We start from the raw sequence: 22,432 nt of genomic DNA on the forward strand, positions 1-22,432 counted from the left end.
TAAATTACAGGGTCAGCTTATATATGGATTCTCTTACCTTCCAAAAAATGTAGGTATACATCTTGTTTAGCTGGATGCAAATGATAAATTGCCAGTTTTTTTAATTTCTTAAGATTATGAAAAAAATATTTTTGAATGTAACGAGTTATTCGTTTTATGAAAATGAGTTACTTTATTTTTGAAATTGTTTAATTGTTTATATTGCTGTTTTGTTGCATGAAAATGAAAATAAGACTAGCACAAATACCACCAAATGCATATAAGAAACGAAGAATAGAAAAAATGTCTTAGGCTTCAGGCAGAATTATCAGTTACTTAGGATTAATTTAGGTAGAGTTAAAACTATCATTGTTAGCAAATGGCATTTCAATTTACCATGATTTCATTGAGAAATATTCCACTCGTTTTATCTGCTTGGCAACATTTTCAGATAACATATTTAAACATTGCAACTTTTTTTTTTTTTTTTTTTTTTTTTTAATTTTGGCTTGAATTTTAGATAAATTTTTGAAGAAAAATATATTCTCGGCTTATATATATATATATATATATATAATATGCACTGTGTGATTTCTTCTAGTAATGATCGTTTTAAGGATAGATTCAAAGAAATTGATCTTTCAGAGATTTTGCAACAAAATATTATATTCCTGCAAAACGTTTACCACAGCTTCTTTCATTGCCGGTACCACTGGAACTTGGAATAAAAAAATAATAAAAGTAACGATGCATATGAAAATGCAATCATTGCTTGTTAATACTGATGCACACTTATGTTAAAACTAAAACCAGCATATTAAACCCCATTATGCATACACTGCTAGGTTTAATACATTCAGAAAATTTGGTGACATCATCAACCAAAATTAATACCTTAAACAGGGTTCGTAGCCACATTTTAGTTAAAAAAATAAGCACCTATAAGCACTTTTCAAGCACATTTTAAGGAAAAAATAAGCACCTGTCTAACTACATTATACACAACTGCATAACCTTAAAAGAAAAATTAGACTTGTATTTTAAAATATGAGCAATGCAATATTTATTAAGAAAATTAGCATTACCTCAACCATGGAAAACAACTTTTTTTTTTAATTTTAAATAACAGTTCAATTTACAGAATTAGTTTACAATGAGAGGGGGGAAAACCATGCAGAACTAAACTATATTACAAGATTTAATGATGAAATTTCAGTTCAAAATATATAAAATAAATAATAATAAGTCATATTAATTGTATTCGTTTGGCACCTAATAATAAATACAATTTATTTTTCCACTCATATTAATATTTAAATAATTTAACTTAAATCAAAATTCTGAACATTTTCTAAATTTTTATTGCATAACAGTTTTCCCTTAACATTTATTCCAAGCAAAGTAAATAAAAAAGAGGCACATTTCTGAAATCAGAAGACGGGAAATTGCTTCATGCAGTCATCCTTTAACAGTAAAAGCTTAACTAACCCGCATACTCGGAAATTGCCAAATATTCCGGATAGTAACTGGAAAAAGAGGAGTGGGGGAGATTGTAGCCGTTCTTTAGATTTCTCGGCTAAATAGATGATTTTGACATTTCGATAGTGCATCATATAAAAATAGACCAATGGAACTGTGAAATAATCTGCTTAGAAAGCACAGTAAAACTTTTAAGCGTTCATAAACAAATCTCAGACTGAACATCAAAATTAATTATCTCTGCAAAATACCGCAGACGTTATTGCGCAATACGTGCAGCATAATTCTTCCACATGTGATATTATGCAATCGGAATCAACAGCTGCCGGTATTCGAAGAATAAAGAACTAAATAAAAGAAAAGAAAGAGACTTACTAATCTGGGGTGTTTCTGATTCTAATTTTCAACTGACTGCGTTAAATTTCCGGAATAGAATCAATCTTCGCTTAGGTTGGGTAGACCGCAAAAACTTTTAGTCCTAATCAATCTAGATTGGACAATGACAAAAAAAAAATCACTATTTGATTACTTTCCCTTTATTTAAGCCATTCCAAATACATACTTGCCACCCTATGACACTCAAAAATCAGGAGATTTTTTTAAGAAATCAGGAGATTTTTCACAATGTTAAAGACTTTTTAAATGATAAAAATATAGTTTTTAATAATGAATTAACTTTAAATAGTTACTAAGTCTTAAAATGTAAGCAAAACAAAAATACCTTAGACATAAAAAACATTTTTATTACTTTCATCGTTTAAAAAAAAAAAAAAGGGCACTTTAATCAGTTTTCATACAAATGTTATGGACAGTGGCAGATTTTGCTCTCGTTAAGAAAGAAACTTCATAATTTTGTTCATAGCAATTGCCACGTAGGCCTGCTTTCGCTAATAAAAGTTTTTCTAATGTGTCATCACTAATATTAGATCTAAATTTAGTCCTCGTTTTCGCAACAACACTGAAAATCCTCTCACACTCTGCATTACTATGGGGAACTGTCAAGATGGCCAACATAATTCTAGAGCGTTCACTATATTTTAAAATTCCATCAGCACCTTTCAATTTTCCAATTAACCTCCACTGGGTGTCAATCCTAGCTGATTTTATAACTTCATCCAAGTTTTCTAATGGTAAACTGCAAAATTGCGACTGCAGTATATCAGTAGCAACATCAATATCATCATCTTTCATGACTAAACGAAGTAAGATAAGAAATCTGTTCAAAAAGTACCTTATATCAAAAAAAGATGCATTTGCTAGAGCAGAAACATCAGCAACTTTAGCATGCAAAATCACTTCATCGTTGACTGGAAATTTATGTAGTGTGTAATCACATACTTGACAGAAGTAATTTCTAACATGAAGATAAAACTTATTTTTGTCTTCTTCTGAAAGTTCTTCCACGACTTTTGTAGTTGCAGCTCCTATTACCAAATCTTCATCTTCCTTCTGATTTTCTGTTTCACCATAAATCACATCATATATAGAATTACAAGACAAAACACAGACTGGTTTTACAAACTTTGATAAAATGTTTTTAAACAGATCATAAATCATTGATTGCAAAACATGAATTAATGGAATTCTGCTTTGTAGAATTGTGTTCAGAACATCGAATGATGGCAAAATGAATTGTAAAAAAAAAGCAAAAAGCTTTGTTAAGGTCCGAAGAAAAAAACATAAATATTCGTTCTTCACAAGATAAACTTACAGTAATCAGAAAATGTTTCGTGTGTTGAGCAATTTTTTTTTTATTTTGAGAGAAATTTGTATCAGCTTTACGCTTATATTTTGCAGTATTATTTTGAGAACTGCCAGTTGAATTGCTGAATGATGCAGAAATGGTAAATGGTAAAGAAGCTGCCCCTTTTTCAGCTGCTAAATTTAAGAGCTGACAGGTGCACCTCATAATCTGCAAATCTGAATTTGCCTTTCTTAAGATGCCTGCAACACCAGTCTTCAAGCCTACCATTACTGGTGCATTATCGGCACCAAGCGCTAAGCAATTATCCAGAGGAACTGCATTTTATTTTAAAGTTTTAATAATTAGCTGTACTATATTAAAGCCTGTCGAATGTCCTTCTAAAGTGGGGACAGAAAGTAAACTGCACTCAATTTCTGAAGACTCTGGATTAAAAAAAGAAACAACAATTGAATACAGTTTTGAATTGGTATTATTGCTTCCATCCGTAGAGAGGCAGAACGGAGCTGTTTTAATGCAATCAATAACTGAAGATTTATTTTTCAAACCCATTTCTTTAACAATTGCACCTGTTTTGGTCCTTTCACTTGAGTGTTTCTTAGCGATTTCACTATCGGGAAACATTTTTCTAAATAAAGCTACAGCGTGATCTGATGCATTCAGTGGTAGGTTGTGCTCCAGTAAAAAGGCAGAGAACAGACATTCTGCATTAATCCCTTTTTGGTCTTTTGTTTCCGAAGAAAAATTCATGTTGTCCTTGTGTTTTTGTGTACGCACATGTTTGAGAACACCTGCCCTTCCACCAAGCAAAATCGAAAAATCGCAACGACAGATGGTACACCTCGCAAATTTATTACATTTCCTTGAAGAAATAATGGAAGGAAAGTCAACTGTGTACGATTTTTGAACGAGTATTTCACCTTTCTCGCAGACGTATCAAAAGACGATAATTTCTAAAACTATTTCCTAAAGGCACGTGTACTCACACAACTCAGGACAAGATGAAAGAAATAGCGAAAGAACATCCAAAGAACGGCCAACGGCCTTGAGCTTGCTTTGTGCTCATTGGCTAATATATGCCAGATGACACGCAGTGGAGCTCGATGTCCATTGGACAACTGGAGAACAAAGTTTCTGGATACGTATGCTGTCAATCGCAAAGCAGAAATTCTCATCCGATTCGCAAAGTTTCATTTTAGATATAATCTAGAGAAAATTCAGTTGCTTTCAGACGTCCAAAATCACTTTTTTTTTTGGTTCCTATAACGAAGTATTAAGCCAAGTTCCATAAAAATCGTGAGAAATATTAAGAATAAGAAAAAGTCGGGAGAAATATATTGTAAATCGGGTTGGCGGGAGAGCGGTCGAAAATCGGGAGTCTCCCGCCTAAATCGGGAGAGTTGGCAACTCTACAAATATTATTCCCTAGAAAGCAAATCTGTGCAAAAACACACCCATTTTGGGAAGTTTATCTATACTTCAGCAGTTACTGCAACTATATTATTATAAATATTCATGCATATACTCATAATATAAGCATAATGATCATAATAAACACGAATATGAACTGACCACGCGGACCGAGAATGCAAATTATTAAAATCTTGATAGAAATTCAAATGTGTGTAGTATTTGGGTGGGAGGAATTCTCGCGCGCACCATAGGTTATGGTAATGCTGAGAAAGGGGGGAAAAGCAATTTCTGGGAGTATGATTCACCATCTGACGTTGCATATAAGGAAGAAAAGTTGTTTATTTAGTTTCGGCTTTGGTACGGGCAAAAAATGTATGTTCATTAAAAAAAAAAGGATTAAAAAAAGCACTAAAAGCAAAAAATAAGCACTAAAAACAAAAAAATAAGGGCTTTAAAGAAAAATTAAGCACCTATAAGGGCCTTTATATTTTATTTTCAAATATAAGGACTTATAAGCACTTGTAAGGACCGCTACGAACCCTGTTAAACAGAAAAACAGACACAGAAAACTCAGTACATGTCCACAATAAAAACACTGCATTTTACAGGACTCAAAAAAATATGAATATTTACATTTATTAAAACAAGGATGATATATCAGGAAATAAATAGCAGAGCACAAAATAGATTTAATAAAAGTGCATACCCAAGGTTCAATATTTTAAGTTTCGGAAGTGAAGATATCGAAGTTGGTAGATCCTAGAACAGATTTTTAAACATATACAGCTCATGGAAGATTTGTAAATTTACAGCACAAAATAAAACACTCCATATTAATTTTCATGCCATATAAATAATTAAATGCAATTATATGAAAAAAAATGGCCATAAAAACAGAAATACTCAATAATTAACTAAGCGGAAAAACTATAATCAGAAAAAATAGTGCATGAGAGTATTCCTCTTCAATGGCTAGACAGCCCAGGATGGGCACTTGCCTTCCTCAGAATTGAATTCCAAGCTCTTCTATCCCTGGCCATGGTCATCCAATTGGTTATTTTTAAAATTCTTAAGTCTGTTTTCAGTCGAGCCACCTAATTTAGGTCTCCTTTTTATTTTCATCCATTCTGCACAAGTGTCCTGCCCATTTAATTCTCTGAATCCTTATATATTTTACTATATCTATTTCTTTAAAGGATTTATAGAGTTCAGAGTTAGTTCTCCAGATATTGTTACATTTTATGCCACCAAAAATATTTCTCAAATTTTTTCTTTTAAAGACAGAAATGATACTTTTGCATGAGAGTATATTAAAAGGAAAAGGCAAAAGGCTAGCAATAGTTCATCAGGAGTTCTGATTTTTCTAATGAACATATTTCTTTGAATGTGTTTTATTCGAAGATTTTGCTTCATAAAATTTCTTCAAAGAGCAGTTAACATTCTGATGTTTGTCATTTTTATTACCAATTTTAAAATATGCATTAAATGCAGGTTTTTCTTGCTAAAAAATTCTTAAAACTATTATGATATACAATGAAAAAAAAAAAAAAAATTCTAGCTTCAGGTAGGGTTACTTCAGGTACAATTGAAACTACCATCATTGGCATCTGACATTTCACTGTAGCATGATTAACAACTACATATATATTGAAATAGAACTTTTAAGATAAATAACACATACCTGAAACTGCAAAATTTTTTTGTTAAGGACAGAGATATATAAGCACTATCTAAATGCAATCAAATCTTGATGCCAGAATACATAGACTGTGCCTAATATTAACATAAGAAAAATTTGTATCGTGTACATTATTCTAGTGGAAGTCATTTGATTAGACACACCTCAAGTTCACTGAATGAATCTATTTCAAAATAGCAATAACAAAAGGTTGATGTAAAATAAACTGCTGTCACCATGAAATCTGCATTTCAAGTATCAAAATTCAATGTTCATTAACACAACAAACATTACCCATTAAAGCTGCTAATGCCTAATTTATTTTATGGTAAGTTTTGTAAAATATTCAGCATTGTTAAAAAAAATATTTTTACCCATGACTATGAGCTATTGTTATACTAAATTTATGCTATTAGTGAAGAAATTTTAATCAAAAGTGCTGCTTCCCACAATTCGCAATCACAAATTTGAACAATTCAACATTAATCACTTGTATAATAAGAAGAAATTATTAAAAAAATAAAATCTTAAAAATTTATAAGATAATGAAGCATCATCTGTATACCTCTCTGACCTAGCATGTGTCAGCAACAGTAGTTACAAGAACTCGCATCTAAACAATTTTTTCAACTAACTTGTGCTTTTTAATGTTCTGCAACTGCTTGCAGTAATTTGAATTAACAGCAGATCATTTCCAACTTTTCATCAATGAATACGCTTTGCAGAACAGGAAAACTATGCTGCAAAATGTATGCACAATAACTTTAAAAAACTGTCCTATGCAATGTCTGTTTGAACCACAATTTGTAATTCTCACTAGTTTCTAGTCATTAACTAATATTTTTAGAAATAAACTTTTACATACATATTTTGGATTATATTTTACTAATTAACAAATGCTTTATAGTATGTTTTATAACCATGTCTGCTGAAAAAAATATGCTGTGCGAAGGGCAGGATTTCAGCAGCAAAATAAATTACACCCTAATTTATATTCCCCTTTAAATTTTTCCACTGTAGCAAATTAAACTGTGGCTGTTTTGCTTCATCAAAGCTTACAGTATTCAGTGCACTAAATCATATTTCTTATATATACAATGCATTACCGATTTAACTACAGGGTGTATAAGTACAGCGGTGACAAAATTTCAGGATAGAGTACACCTAGATGATGGGAAATCACACAGCAATGCATGGTCAGAAACACTTTCCTGGCACGGTAGTGACGACATAAAAATCAAGAAAGAAAGCACAGAAACGGGGTGAGCAAACATGTTTATTATTGGGAGTACAGCAAAAACAAAGAAAAAAGCAACATAAAGAGACAACGGTCATCATCAAAGGTGTTCGAAGTTACACACTGGACCATGATGCAGGAACTGTAAGTCATGCATCTTTCATGAGATCTTCCATTCATGATGCAATCTTCCATGCACCGGCCTGCATCACGGTCCAGGGTCGTAATTTTGAATACCTTCTTTAATGAGGATCGTTATTTTTTTTTATTGTTGGTTTCTGTTGTACTAAACATAATACAGTCAAAAGTCGTTAATTCAGACACCCATAATCCGGAATGATCTACAATCCGGACCTCAAAGCGACAAACTTTCTGCGCATGCGTCTGTGCGTAAGACTTTTACTGCTGTGAATATGCATGTGCGTAATACGTTTACGCTTGTGCGTTTAATGTATAACGGACGGTATAAGCTAAGCTAAAATTATCTAATTCAGTTAATGTTGCAGATTGCGTTGTTCCTGAATCTTCGAATTGGATCCGGCTTATTATTTTTTGCAGACTGTTAGAGCAATTTTATAAAAGTAAGCTTAAACTTTCGATTATGTCAAATAGAATTTCCGATATGTATTTACTATTATGTAAAGGATCTACAAAGCGAAAGTATGTTTAGAAGTCCATTAAACAAAAAGTGGAATTGCTGCAAAAAATGTATAAAGGCATATCTTTTGTTTCTCAAACCATTCCGAAATCTGTTTATCAATTTCACGCTGCTCTGTGGCCTGGGGGGAGGGGCAACGCCGAAACGCCGCAGCGCAAAATGAATTGGAAGTTAATTTGTCAGCACTATCCTTATCTTCAGGGCAGATGTTTTTATTTTATTTCGCTTATAATTCCTTACTAAATGTAGTATTTCATCTCGATGTACTCCGTCTTTGATATGATTTAAATCAAACTCCTCGTCATTATAATTCGCTTCCGATAAAGAAGAAAGTGATACAGAGGTTATTGAAAACGAAAAAATTTCGATTGACAAATTAGTCGGTATTCTCGACACAGCAATTATAGGACTTTAACAGCGGAACTTTGTAACTGAAGAAGAAATTATGTCTGTTTATAGAATTAAAGAGAAAGTATTATCACATAAAACGAAACAATTTAAACAACTTACATTGAAAGAAATGTTTAATAAAGTAAACAAATAAATATTAAGCTTTTTTTTTTTTGTAAATTTTGATACCCTTTAGATCATAATTGTTCTTTATTTCATAAATTGTGGTTTCATATTTTTAATTTTATAATTTCTGCATGCCATCTTACCAGATTTAAACTGATGATCTATAATCCGGAATTGCCAAAGTCCCGACGAGTCCGGATTAACGACTTTTGACTGTAAAACACATTTTGTCTCGCTGTTTGTGTCCTTCCTTTTTTCTGTTTTGTGTCATCACTACCACACCAGGAAAGCGTTTCCAACCATGCACTGCTTTGTGATTTCCCATCATCTAGGTGTACTCTATCTCTCCTGAAAGTTTATCACCACTGTAGTGATACACCTTGTATACAGTGAAATGATGATTCATTATAAATATCGCACCTTGAGAATGCACAAGTTTAAACTATTATTTTAAGTGCATTTTAATCAGTTAAAAAAAAAAAAACAGGAATCTATATCTAAAAGTGGGGGAATATGAAGGAAATAAAATCTTACTCAATGTTTAATGAAACCTTATTTAAAAATCAAGCGATATTTGAAAAATAAAAAATCAAAAGATGTGAAATCGTCAGCTTTATAAATAATACTTAAAAAATAAATCAGTTTATCTTTATGAGCAGTACTTTTAAAATACATACACAAACAATAAAAATAAAGATACTATTTAATGAAATTCCTAAGAAAGAGTTACTAATAAAATTTATTACAATTCTTACATGTATATCTTACACTTTTATCATAAACTTCCAGATATTACCTCAATATGATTGTTGAACAAGTTTAGTGATTCTAGATTGGGAAGATTGGCTATGACTGGAGTAACAACTAGAATAAGAAACAAAAATTCAGATTATTTGACTGATTTATCACAAGTTTAGCACAATTTGTAAAAATAAAAAATTACGTACAAATTCATACAAAAAAATTTAAACTGAATTTATATTTATAACATATACTCCCAGGAAATAACTATTTTATTATGTTTTGCAGTCTTAAATTAGAACTATAATCTTCCGGATTATATTCGATTTATACAAACAACTAATAACACTAAGAACTTGCTAATGTAATTATGTACATCTTCAAACAACTTTCTTAGTAATGGACACACAATCTAGTTAAATGATTTCATTATGATAGCTGCTTCAAAACTAAACAATATAGAAAGCTTCATAAAACAACAGTTTTTCCTAATGTGCATATCAACTGTCACTGGTAAGTGTATCTTGAGTTAGGTAACCTATTAGTTATCAGAAATTGCAGCTCAATCAAACTACTATAATTCAAAAAGTTGTCATTAAAAGGCTTCTTACAGAAAAATATCTGGCCTCTCTTCTAATGAAAGGGGTCAATAGAACAATTTTTTAATCATAATGTTGTATCTTAAAATTCATATGATAATCTGAATTAATGGAAGCCAATAAAGGAATTCCCTGGCTTATGGACATGATACATTCCCAAGAACATCAATAGTCAGATTTGTACATTTTGTGTTAAAGTATATACAGTGATGATGACAATAATAATATTAAGTATTATGCTCATATGTTGCATTATTAATATGGTATTACATGGTAGTAATAGTAACAAAGTCTCTGTATTTAAATATTTTCAAAACACATTCATTGACATTTTTTTGCCGTATTTATTTAAGTAGAGCAAAGTATTCTGTAAATCCTTCAAAAGTATTTTTTCTCTTTTCTACAGAATATGAATTCTGCATACGAGGCTATTAGAGAAATGTAGCTTTGGGATATCTCATACTAGTATTAAGTTTGAAATCCAATTGGTGGGTGGAAGCAAAATTACCTAGACAGACTGAATAGACAAAGTATGTTGATCAGACAGGCTTCCAGATGTGTGATCCTTCCTTCTGGCATTACTTTTTTAAAGCAGGAATGAATGAGTGAATATTTAAACACATTTTAACAAAATTGCTATTGTCCTTTGTATTCCTTTTTTTAAATAACAGCTAAAATACCTAGAAAACAACCGACACCACAGATGAAAGAACAGCAATGAGTGAAAAATCATTTTCAAAGATGCTGCATGTCTAAGGTGAAATTTTATAAGCTGAGAATATTGGCTGAAGCTTTTCCCTCACAGAAAGGCAATCAATATAAAAATGAACGGGGGGGGGGGGGGTGGTAATGGAGAAAGAAGAACAAATGGTACTACTACTAAGTGCAAATGGCACTTGTTTTCAATAGATGATGACAAATGCAAATGGTGCAATAAAAATCGCCTAAGAAATTCTTTAACTATCAGATGAAAGACAATTTTTAAGACAGACGAAATCATCATCTTACATGAAAAAACTGCATACCTGCAAAAAGTTCAGCTTTTAAAGGAGATCACTGAAATGAAGTCAGTATAAGTAAAGATCACCTCACTAATTTACTTTGCGCAAATGTTAATGGAATAAGAAAGATACCTTTAGTTACACGAAAATGACAAAAACCAGTATGTCATTGCCACTTTTGCAAGAAGGAAATAAAAGAAAGATTATCCACAGACAAAAAATAAAATAAAATAAATAAATAAAAAATAAAAAATCTTTTAACTTCACTAAAAAAATGACAAAACGATGAGAAGATAATATTGTAAAATTTTATTTTCAAGAGTTAATATATCATCCAAAAACGCTCACTTTTTAAACAAACTAAAAGCTCTCCCTTGACCAAATTTTATGAGTTTGTTGTAACATTTAGATTATAGCATAATCGAAACTGTTTCATACGAAGAGATTAATTCAAACTAATCTTTAGAATATTATCATCCGAAATACTCAAAAAGAGTTCAGCAAATAAAAAACTGTTTCATCAAATACGAATCCAGGGTTATGTGGAACTGTTGAAGTGAAAGGTATAATGACACCATAATTATACACTCACTTCCAAAAGTTAAGCATGGAGAGGAAAATGCTAATTTCCGGAAGCCAATCAGAAATGAAGAGGATGTAATTCGCTGCAGAGGTAGATGGAAGTATGCAAATATGTTAGGTAACAGCCAATCGTGCTTTCATGTCAAGAAGTATGCAAAAAAGGCAGTCTTATAAGGAGCCAGCTTTATGAAGGGTTACAAAAGTTGATTTTAAGTGCTCATAGAAGGTGTTTAAAACTTTCATACAATTTGTTTTCAAGACGTACGTGCTTCTATGACTTCCAGAAGACGAATGGAAGATTCTGAGCGCTGCCGTGCTGTGGGGCACATTGAAGTAGGACAGTCGATCACAGATGTTGCTCTTTTCTTCGGCATTCATCATTCTGTAATTTCACGTTTATGGAAACAATTCTAAACCACACAGACAGTTGCCCGTAGCCAGTCGCCAAAGGGTTACAATCCCCGCGGAAGATCGATATACTGCTACTGTAGCCAAGCGGAATCGCAGAGCGACCTCCACACATGTGACATCTATGGTTACAGCGTCCATTGGTAAGGCGATACCTGCAGCTACTGTACGCCGAAGATTACATATGAGAGGACTGTACGCATTCCGAGGCGGAACATCACGCATTCCGAGGTGGAAGCATTATGGTGCGGGCAGGGATTTCATTCGGATACCGCACTGACCTGCACATCTTTAAACGGGGTTCTTTGATGGCTGTCCAGTATCGAGATGAAGTCCTAGAACCCATTGTGAGATTGTATGATGCAGCAGTTGGCCATACTTTTGTTTTAATGGACGATAACACACGTTCCCATACAGCTGACATCGTCGAAGACTACCTGGAGAGTGAAGGGATTGTGCGCATGGCGTGGCCAGCATATTCTCCCGACTTAATCACATTGAAAATCTTCGGGATGCTGTAGTCCGTGCTGTATCTTCTCGCTTCCCACCTCCAGCCACTCTTATTGAGCTGGAAACTGCTCTACAAGAAGAATGGCGATTGCTTAACTCTGCAGTGGTTGAATACCTAATTGAAAGCATGGTCACAAGGTGCAAACTTTGTATACAGATGAGGGAGGATCACATACCCTATTAATGTCCTTTTTTTTCATTTTATGCTGTTTATTTTCACTTTATACATAATTCTGTTTAAGTCTCCAGTACGTCGTTATCTGATAACTTACAAAAATTTAATATTGTTTTCATTTCTGTATATAATTATTGATTTTGTTTTATGCATAAATATATATGCTACTTTCCTGCCGAATTTTGTGTCAATCAAAGCAGTATTTGTTGATTTTTTTTTGCATTTTACATCTTCGTGCTTAACTTTTGGAAGTGAGTGTATATAAAGAGGCCCGAAATCTGCTAAGAAAGGACATACCTCTAAGGAATATGCAGTTATACCTGCTATAATGAAGCCCAAATTATGCACCTTTAAAAAAATTATTTTTGGATTAACACTTAAATAACAGGATAAAGAAAGTAAAGAATTAATATTCTTTTCACAATATACTGAAATGTGTTGACTCACTAAAAAAGGCTTAGTTTGTCATGATACCCTAGTGGCAAAAGTTCGATTTACAGGACTTCGCGAAAATTATGAAGTATTACCAATAGTCAGATTTCAGTTTACTCCATCTCATCTTTCTTGGACTCTTGTCACAATATTTACTCTGTCCAGAAAGTTTAGGTAACTGCTATGTTGTGGTGTTTATGAATTTAGACAGAGTGAAATGAATGGATTTTGTTGTAAATAAATTATATCTTAGCAATCAACGTCAAGTACCCTCATCTTAAAAATTTTGTGTAATGTTTTTAAGTCAACTATTGTAGTTTATGTTAGCATTTTAGTTTGTAACCTTGTAGGAGTGGGTAAATAAACAAGTATTTGATTAACTTGGCTCTAGCTGGCATTAAGAGTTAAACAGTTAAGGACAATAACTCACTAACTAGTTAAGATAATTCTGTGATCAGCCATTAAGTTGAATACTCATTTTAATTCAACATCACAGAAGTTATAGCTTTGTCACTTGACACTTTAAAATTTACTTGTTTAAACCAATTTTAGAGCTGCACTTATATCGAAACCTTCCTGGGTTGAAAAAAGGTCACTTATTCAAGATGGGCAGTTAAAATTAAAGTTGAATCATTCTATTTGTATGTTAAATATTAAATAATCTCAATTCTTATGGTTTAAAAAATTAAATATTTTAATTATTTTAAAATTTAATTAGTATTGTAAGCAAACTATAATTAAGCTGATTAAGTTTGTACAGTTCCAATAGTATAATATCAGCAATAAAAAATTCCACAGGTAAAATATATATATACCAGATCTTAAAATTTTGTTAACATATCTTTTCCCATTTATACATTTTCAAATAGTTCTTTAAAAGACATATAAACGATGTTTACTGTATGTATACATATATTTTAAATTAGCTTTTAGCATTGATAATATTAAGTTATTTGATACTAGCTTATATTGTATAAGCATCTTGCTTACTTGACAGTGCATTTTTGATGCAAGAAGATAAGCTAATATTAATAAGATGATGGTGATGATGATGAGATGGTGATAGACAGCTTCGAACAGATAAAACAGAATTAGAAACAAGTTTTATAAGTGAAGAAAATTTAATTTGATTCTATTACAACAGATTCAGTATCTGATTTTACTGCAGAAGAATTTAGTTCAATTAATAGTTAAATTATTAAATTACAAATTATCTCTATGGCAAGCTTTGTAAACCTGGCAGTAAGTATGAAATACCATAAAATGGATCATGCATAACCTCTCACTCTCTAGAAAAGTATTACCTATCTACCAAAAAAGGTGTTTGGCTTAGATTCTTATATTTTTAATTTCTGTCGTATGAATACACATGGTCACTTAAGATTGATTTAACCAACCAACAGAAGTTATTCTAAACCATAAGTTGACCAACCAACAAAATTATCAAGTTAAAACAAAAAAATTAACACTTTTGATAAAATATAAACTTTAAGTAGTAATTATTATCATTTTAAGTTTAAATCAACTATTCAAATACATACATTTTTCTTGTTATATTTCTTAATTGAATAATGGAGACATTTAGTTAACAATTATATTTGACACAATGTAAAAAGCATCAATTGTATTTTGGAATATAGCAAATAATCTAGTTGACATTATTAATTCTATTCGCATTGCTTTATAAACATTCTTCTATGCAAGTTAATTATATTAGAAATTGTGATACAGTCTATTTCCCTTTATTTTTCATCTTTTAAGTTATTTTGGTGAATTTTTCACTTAGTTTTATCTAATACTTAACATGTATTTCTATATTTTTCAACAGGTCAGAAAAAACCTTTAACCCTACAAAACTGCCATTATTCAAACTTCTTTAAATCAAAATAAGAATAATCAGAGAAGGTGTGGTGTGTGTATGGTGTATTTAATTACGGCAAAGCACACTAGGGCTATCTGCCAAAGGGAAGGGATGCCTTTTGTGGAGGACTTTCTAAGGGACACTGGTTCGTATACACGTTACACATGAGGAAAACCACGAAAACACCCATGCAGCCAGCCCGTTCGCGGGATTCGAACCTCGGACCGAACTACCAGTGTTCAGCGACTTTACCGCTCGGCAGCTGGTGGGCAAATCAGAGAAGGAAAACACCAAAATAACTTTCAAAATCTCATGTAATTAAACAAAAAGCATGCAAATTATGAAGACAAAGAGATTTTAGCACATTTTGATTAGAACCAACAAAAAAATGATCAAATTAAAAAAAAAAGAAGATTCCCAGTCATTGGCATACGGATTAAATCATTCATAGCTTATCATAAGTAGATTACAGTTCAAATTCTCATACACTTAGAAAAAAGAAAAAATACACTTCATGACATACAAAATTCTAACTTTTTAGTTCTAGACTGGACATAATTATGGTAACCTCCTTTGGGATACCTGTTATATATGTAATTGTATCTATTTCTATTATTAACTATAACTGTAATATAGAATATGAATAGCAATGTAGAATAAATTATGTTTTTGTACATCTCGTAAACATCATTGAAAACTTATCCACAGGCATGAAAGTGCAAGTTGGCAAAAAAAAGCTGAACAACGCGCGGACACAAAATTACACAAAAACCAAATGCGCATGCGTAACCTAAAAGCACATTTTAATAAAATATCAACCTTTTAATATAAAAAATATTAAACATATACATATAATTAAACTAAAATAATACTTGTATTTACTATTTTGCTATTAATTTTATCTTCCACTTGTAAAAAAAAAAATATCAGTAAATCACCAAGAGATTGTAATGAATTAACCTTCTTTAAGATGCTCTTTATGTAACTTAATTTGACAGTTGATACATGAATACTGTACACAACATTACAACACACTAATATACATATTTATGTTATACATTACTGCCCATTTTCAGGCAATGACAAGTTTTAGAGATAAAATATATATACATACATAACTGTTACTATAGCTTTCAATTATCTTCACTTTTAGTTCAATAAACAGTACTTTATATAACACCAGAAAACGTAGTCATGTGAGATAATATAGTTACAAAATAACATATAGTTAAAGGAGGAGTATAAAAAATAACTATTTTGTAACTCAGTCTCACTCGATCCTGATTAAAAACTTTTAGGGAAAATGCTTTTTCCTTTTTGCGGCCTACTTTTCTAATTTCCATTTGTGAGCAAGTCTCAATTTCTTTTAAGCAGCTTATATACAATTCGTTGATACTTTTTTATTTTCTTAATTATTTTCTGCAATGTTTAATTGCTTTATTTTTTAGATTTTCGCTCCTTTTTTATCTCTAGCTCTTCTTTGTACAGTTTATGAGCATTCCTTAAATTTTTACATAGAGTTTTGTGTGCTGGAGAATGCAAGTGTTCATCTCTTTTAAAAAATTCCAGAGCTGACTTATTGCAACTCAAAAATTTGTATTTTACTGTTTGTATAGCAGACAATGTGTCTACACTCATGCGGCCACACTCCTTGTATAACACACTGCTCATAGAACTAAAAGCACTCTCAACTTGTGGCCCATGAAAACAACTTAAAATAGCTTTTACCATTTTGGATAAAGCTGGATAACTGCCATCTGCAAATACTTTGGCCCACCACTCATCAAGTCTCGTTATTTTACCATCTATATCTAATTGTGAAGATAATTTTTTATCAATTTGGTATTTATGCACTTCTAAATTATATGAAATTTTGTCCTCTTGTATCAAAACATTTTGGATTAATTCAGGCAATCTTTTTAATTTAAGTAAGGTACTACGGTGACCTCTGGCTGTAGGATCAATTCCTGATATGCTTTTTAATAATGGGTTGTTCAATGGCAGAGTCTTCTGCAGATATTTTGCACAGCTGATGAAAGCTTCAGTAGAATTTTTAAAAAAATTCTTTAACATGTTTCATTAAATCTTTTTGAAATAAGTGCAACTGTAGCTGCTCCTAAATACATATTCTTCAGGGATAAAGGATGAGATTCACCTGCAATAGCTAAAGTCAAAATTTCTGAGATCGATTTATTTCGGAGAAATTCTGACTTACTAAGCAGTGCTAAAAAATCAATAAATAGCTGCTTCTGCTCATCATGCAATTTATGTATTAAAGGCTCTTTCATTTGAAAGACTTTTTTAATAACGGCAATACAGTCACATAAAAATGCATAATTAATTGCAGTTTTTTCCTCTCATAAAATAATTTTGAAATTATTCTTTCTTTTTGTTTCCTCCCATCACTTGTCAAATGCTTTTGCTGTAAATACCTGTGGATATCCTTAATACGTTCTCTGCTCTCATTGCTCAGATGTCTTTGTTTATAGATATTGCAATATATATTAAAATATAATAATTTGTTATGCTGATTTAAAAAATCCATAATAAAAAATGGTTAAACAATCAAACATGAGTAAATTACTCAACGTAACAGCGGTGTTTAATAAAATGTTCAATAGCAGTATATTTGACATTTGAAATCACACATATTTCCTCTAATTTTTCTTTTAAATCAACAGACCAGTTAAAGTCATCATATATATCTTGCAGGTAATCTTCTACCCACCCACCAAATGGTTTAGAAAATACCTTGGATGCATTATGTATATGATGGCAAGAATCTCCATCAATATCTAACAAATGAGGAGCCTTCTCATTACGAAGTCTCACCTCTAATCCAGACTTTGATCCTCTCATTATATTGCAAGAATCCATCAAAACAGACATGAGATTCTCAAATGGCAGCTGATTTTTGTCAAAAAGAGACACAATTTTTTGAAATAGTTGTTTAGCAGACACATTAAAAACATTAACAGATATTAAATGCTAGACCACTACTTTATTGTGTTTTGTAGAAAAGTAGCTAGCTAATATGCACAAAACTCTCATTCAATTACTACTTGTAGCTTCATCAATATTTAATGAAAATTTAAACTTTTTTAAATTGTTCACAGTTTCATTGAGAAATGTTTTTAAGAGGCCTAATCTCATTTTATATGTGTGTGCGTGATTATGGCAAAGCCTCGAGGGTTATCTGTCTAAGGGGAGGGATGCCTTCGTGGAGGACTTTCTAAGGGAAACTGGCTCGTATACACATTACACATGAGGAAAACCACGAAAATGGCCATGCAGCCAGCCCGTTCATGGGATTCGAACCTCGAACCGAGCTACCAGTCTTCGGCAACTTTACTGCTCGGCCACTGGTGGGCCCTTATTTTATATGAAGCAGTAGTGCGAGCCATTGAGAGCTGTGATAGTGCCTTCTTATCAGATGCCATTGCTTTGGCCAAATCAATTATCACAGGTGCTACAAGTATAAGGCAAATTATTTTCCGCCATAACTCCAAGCAGTTGACCCTCTAAGCTGGAAACTCAATCACAAATTGGAATACTTGGAGTTGCTAATTTTTCTCTCCTGCATGCTTACGTTTGTGTCTGTCAAAGATGAATATGATGATGGCATCCTGTAATTATCTCTTTTCACTACTTCTCTCAAACAATGTTTTTTGCTTTTGATATGGCTGCTAATAGCAACATATCCCCTTTTTCCATAATATATTAGATCAGAACACAATGCACACTTCACTTTTCTACTGATATCCACTTTCTGAATGCAACTGCCAACGACCACTTCCATTTCTTGTCCATTCACATGAATTTTTACGATGATTTTCAGCCCCGTAAATCTGAACTTATTTTTTCTTCACTATCTATATGCCGAGCTTTGTGCTCATGATTCGGATTTAAGATATTCATACTGAAAAACTTACAGCAACAAACAAAAAAGAAATAACATAACGATCTATGCTCCGAATTACAGTATGCCACTTTACACATGCTAAAACTCGCACGTGCTCTGGATAACATCAGTAGGGTATCCGTATGTCCGACAGATGGAACCAGCACCGATCGGTGAAATTACTGAAGTCAACTCTCGTTTGACGGTTGCTTGCTCTTCTTCGATTCGATATTCGTACGCATCTAGTTCCGCCTTTCCACATAAGCCCCACCTACTTCACCTTGATGTGAAACAATGCATTTCGCAATCTCTGGCATGATGTAAAGTTTTTTTTTTTTTAACAAAGAAAAGAGGAAGAGAGAGAGCATGTCCTCCGTTCCCCCCCCCCTCCATACACACACACACATTCACCGGTCGCGATTTCTCAACGGTTCGATCTCAGAAACAGCCCGGGTGACATTCAAAAAAGCGGAATTCCGTGAAAACGCGGAAAACTTTCATGCCTGTATCCAACATATAAGAATGATACATTGCGCAACCAGCAGTAGGTTAAAAGAGAAAATATTTTTTAAAGAACCATGCAGAGTCACTTGTGAATAACCATAAAGATATTCTACATGATGGGAAGTTGCTCACAGTGAAATTGAAACTTTCATCACTGGTAAGTGTGTTTATTTTTATTTGAAGATGATAAAAATACGTATCTATAAACTATTTAAAGTCTTAAATTAAATATAGATGGATTAAAGCCACCAAGCAATCTAAATTTCGAAGGTAATTTAAGCGAAAATTGCTGGAAGTGGAAACAAAAACTTTAACTGAAGAAAATAAAATAGAAGTGATCAAATGGAATAAAATTCCTCCTTCAGAGGAAAAAAGTCAGCCCTGTAAGAAATACCATGTAAAACAAAAGAAAGCACTAAATCATCTTCAAACTATTAAGGATATAAGTACAATAATCCAAAACCATGAAGAAAATGTGGAACTTTTCATAAGTTATACACTATTGTCCTGCAAAAAGAAAAATCCCTTTTCTTAAATGTGCACTTATAAAAATGTTAATGTTGTACAGAATAATTTAGAGCATGAGTTGCATTATAATGGTATTTAATATATTTTAGGGTCAGTAGAAGATACAAATCCATTTTCTAAAAACAGAACAAGACTAAAAGTACACATATCTGAATATTTATTTTTTAAGTTGGATACTGTGCTTAGTGTAATGTGTTACCATTGCCTAAATTTAAGAGAAAATGCTTGACTAAATCAAAAGTCTAAGTAATTACAATGGTACTACAATTTATGTAGTTGGAAAATGCAAATTATTATGCAAGACATTGAAAGGTGACAAGGAAGAAGTAGAATTTCAAGTAGTAGCATGTGATAAAACTGTTCCAGCTTTAGATTTACCTACATTAGAAAAATTAAGGCTAGTACAAAGGATTTGTACAGTAAATCCTGAATCTAATGAAAAGTTATCAGAATCCTTAAAAGGATATCAAGATTTAAGAATTGGGAATTTTAACTGGATATACCTATCACGGTAAATTAAAACCAGGAGCTGTTGGTAAAATAGAGTCCTGTAGGAAAATTCCACTTAGCTTATTAAATCCATCAAAAAAGGAATTGGCAAGAATGGGAATAAATAGTATTATAAAGAAAAGTTAATCGATCTATAGATATTGTGAATTCATTAGTTGTAAGAAAAAAGGATGGTAATTTAAGAGCATGTTTAGATCCTCAGTACCTTAACCAAAATATACTGAGAGAACATTATCACATACCAACCTTTGAAGAAATTTCATCAAATGACAAATGCAAAAGTGGTTAGTATTTCAGATGCAACTAATTAGTATTTCAGATGGAAAATTAAACTGTCAGATTCAAGTTGTGAATTTACTACATTTAATACTCTGTTTGGTAGATATTGTTTTTTAAGGTTGCCATATAGAATGAGTTCATCACCAGAAGTTTTTTCACGGAAGTTTTTCTGAAATTTCTAGTGATTTAGAAAAAGTTCAAATATATATAGATGACTTATTAGTTTCGGATAAAGATAAAAAGAACATGATTTAAGATTAAACAAATTGTTGGACAGAGCCAGAAAAAAGGATGTTAAATTTAATTTAAATAAATGTAAATTTGGGCTGTATGAAGTGAAATATATGGGACATATATTTTCTACAGATGGTTTAAAACCAGAGGAAGACAAAATTAAGGCTATTCTAGGTTTAAAAACCAACAAAAAATGTCAAGGAATTAGAAACTTTCCTACGAATGATTACATAGGTTTCTAGGTTTATACCTAATGTATAAATATAGACATCATGTTTAAAAGATTTGTTGAAAAACAAGTTATCTGGATTTGGAATGCAACACATAAAGGATTTAGAAGACTAAAAGATGTCTTAGTAAATAAACCAGTTTTACAGTATTATGATATATACATAGACAGTTTTATGATACAGTATTATGATAGATGCATCTCCAGAAAGACTACGAACAGTCTTATTGCAGAATAATTTACCAGTAGTATATGCATCTAAGGCATTAACAGACACACAGAAGAATTATGCTCAAATTGAAAAGGAAACTTTAGCTATTGTATTTGCGTCTGAGAAATTTCACCACTACATATTTGGAAAATATATTACGGTGGAAAGTGACCATAAATCACTAGAATCAATTTTTTAAAAAAACCATTAAATAAATGCCCAGTACGATTACAAATGAGATTACTGACGTATCACTTATACTCTTATACAGCCGTATAGATATAGATATAAGAGCCGTTACTCTTATATCACTCATCACTTATATATCTCTAATACAGCCGTACATATGTATAAGATTACAGCCGTATCACTTTGAGATAAAATATAAACTAGAAAAAGAACTTTTTATAGCAGATGCTTTATCAAGATCATTTACTGATAAAGGATCTGATTTCTTTGAAGGAGACATTGAAGTCTAAGTTGGATTGGTTGTAGAACGTATACCAATGTCTACAGACAAAATGGAAATTTCTCAACTTGAAACAGGAAAAGATTAAGAACTACAAGTTTTAAGAAAATTAATTAAAACTGGATGGTCAGATGAAAAATGTATGGTTCAGAACTGGCAAAATCAGATTTTAAATTCAGAGAAGAACTATCAGAAGCAAATGGATTAATAGTTAAAAATTCCTGTGTTGTTGTACCAAGAAGTTTACGAAAAGATGTTAAGTAGAATTCATTATGGTCATTAAGGAGTAGAAAAATGCAACAACAAAGCAAGAGAAATATTATATTGGCCAGAAACCATAAAAAGAAATTGAAGATTTGGTACTGAATTGTCCAACATGTTCAAGTTTACAAAAAGGTAATACTAAAGAAACAATGGTATCTAAAGAAATACCTAATGGTCCATGGGAAAGTATTGGGAGAAGATCTATTTTACTTTTAAGGAAGGGATTATCTAATAGTTATAGGTTATTTTAGAAAATATGTTGAAATTGGACATTTGGGCTGATCATTACTGTACGGTACCCCATGGTTTCTGTCTGAAAAAATCACCAAGTG

The 22,432-nt window shown here is 31.8% G+C and overlaps 1 protein-coding gene across 2 annotated transcripts in view; it reads right to left on the reverse strand.

Moving 5' to 3' along the window:
* The window catches only part of ics (ras suppressor protein 1), a 73,441-nt gene that overhangs the window by 39,520 nt on the left and 11,489 nt on the right, over window positions 1–22,432 (reverse strand). For both annotated transcript variants that reach the window (XM_085809402.1, XM_035360049.2), the window contains exons 3-4: window positions 9,459–9,526; window positions 5,280–5,332 (exon numbers count right to left, since the gene is read on the reverse strand). In XM_085809402.1, the coding sequence (XP_085665528.1) occupies window positions 5,280–5,332; window positions 9,459–9,526 (121 nt within the window). The remainder of the gene's footprint in view (window positions 1–5,279; window positions 5,333–9,458; window positions 9,527–22,432) is intronic.

This window comes from Stegodyphus dumicola, chromosome X2 (genome assembly GCF_044657685.1).
Source record: "Stegodyphus dumicola isolate Sdum_Otavi_A_Nest chromosome X2, ASM4465768v1".
Taxonomy (NCBI): Eukaryota; Metazoa; Arthropoda; class Arachnida; order Araneae; family Eresidae; genus Stegodyphus; species Stegodyphus dumicola.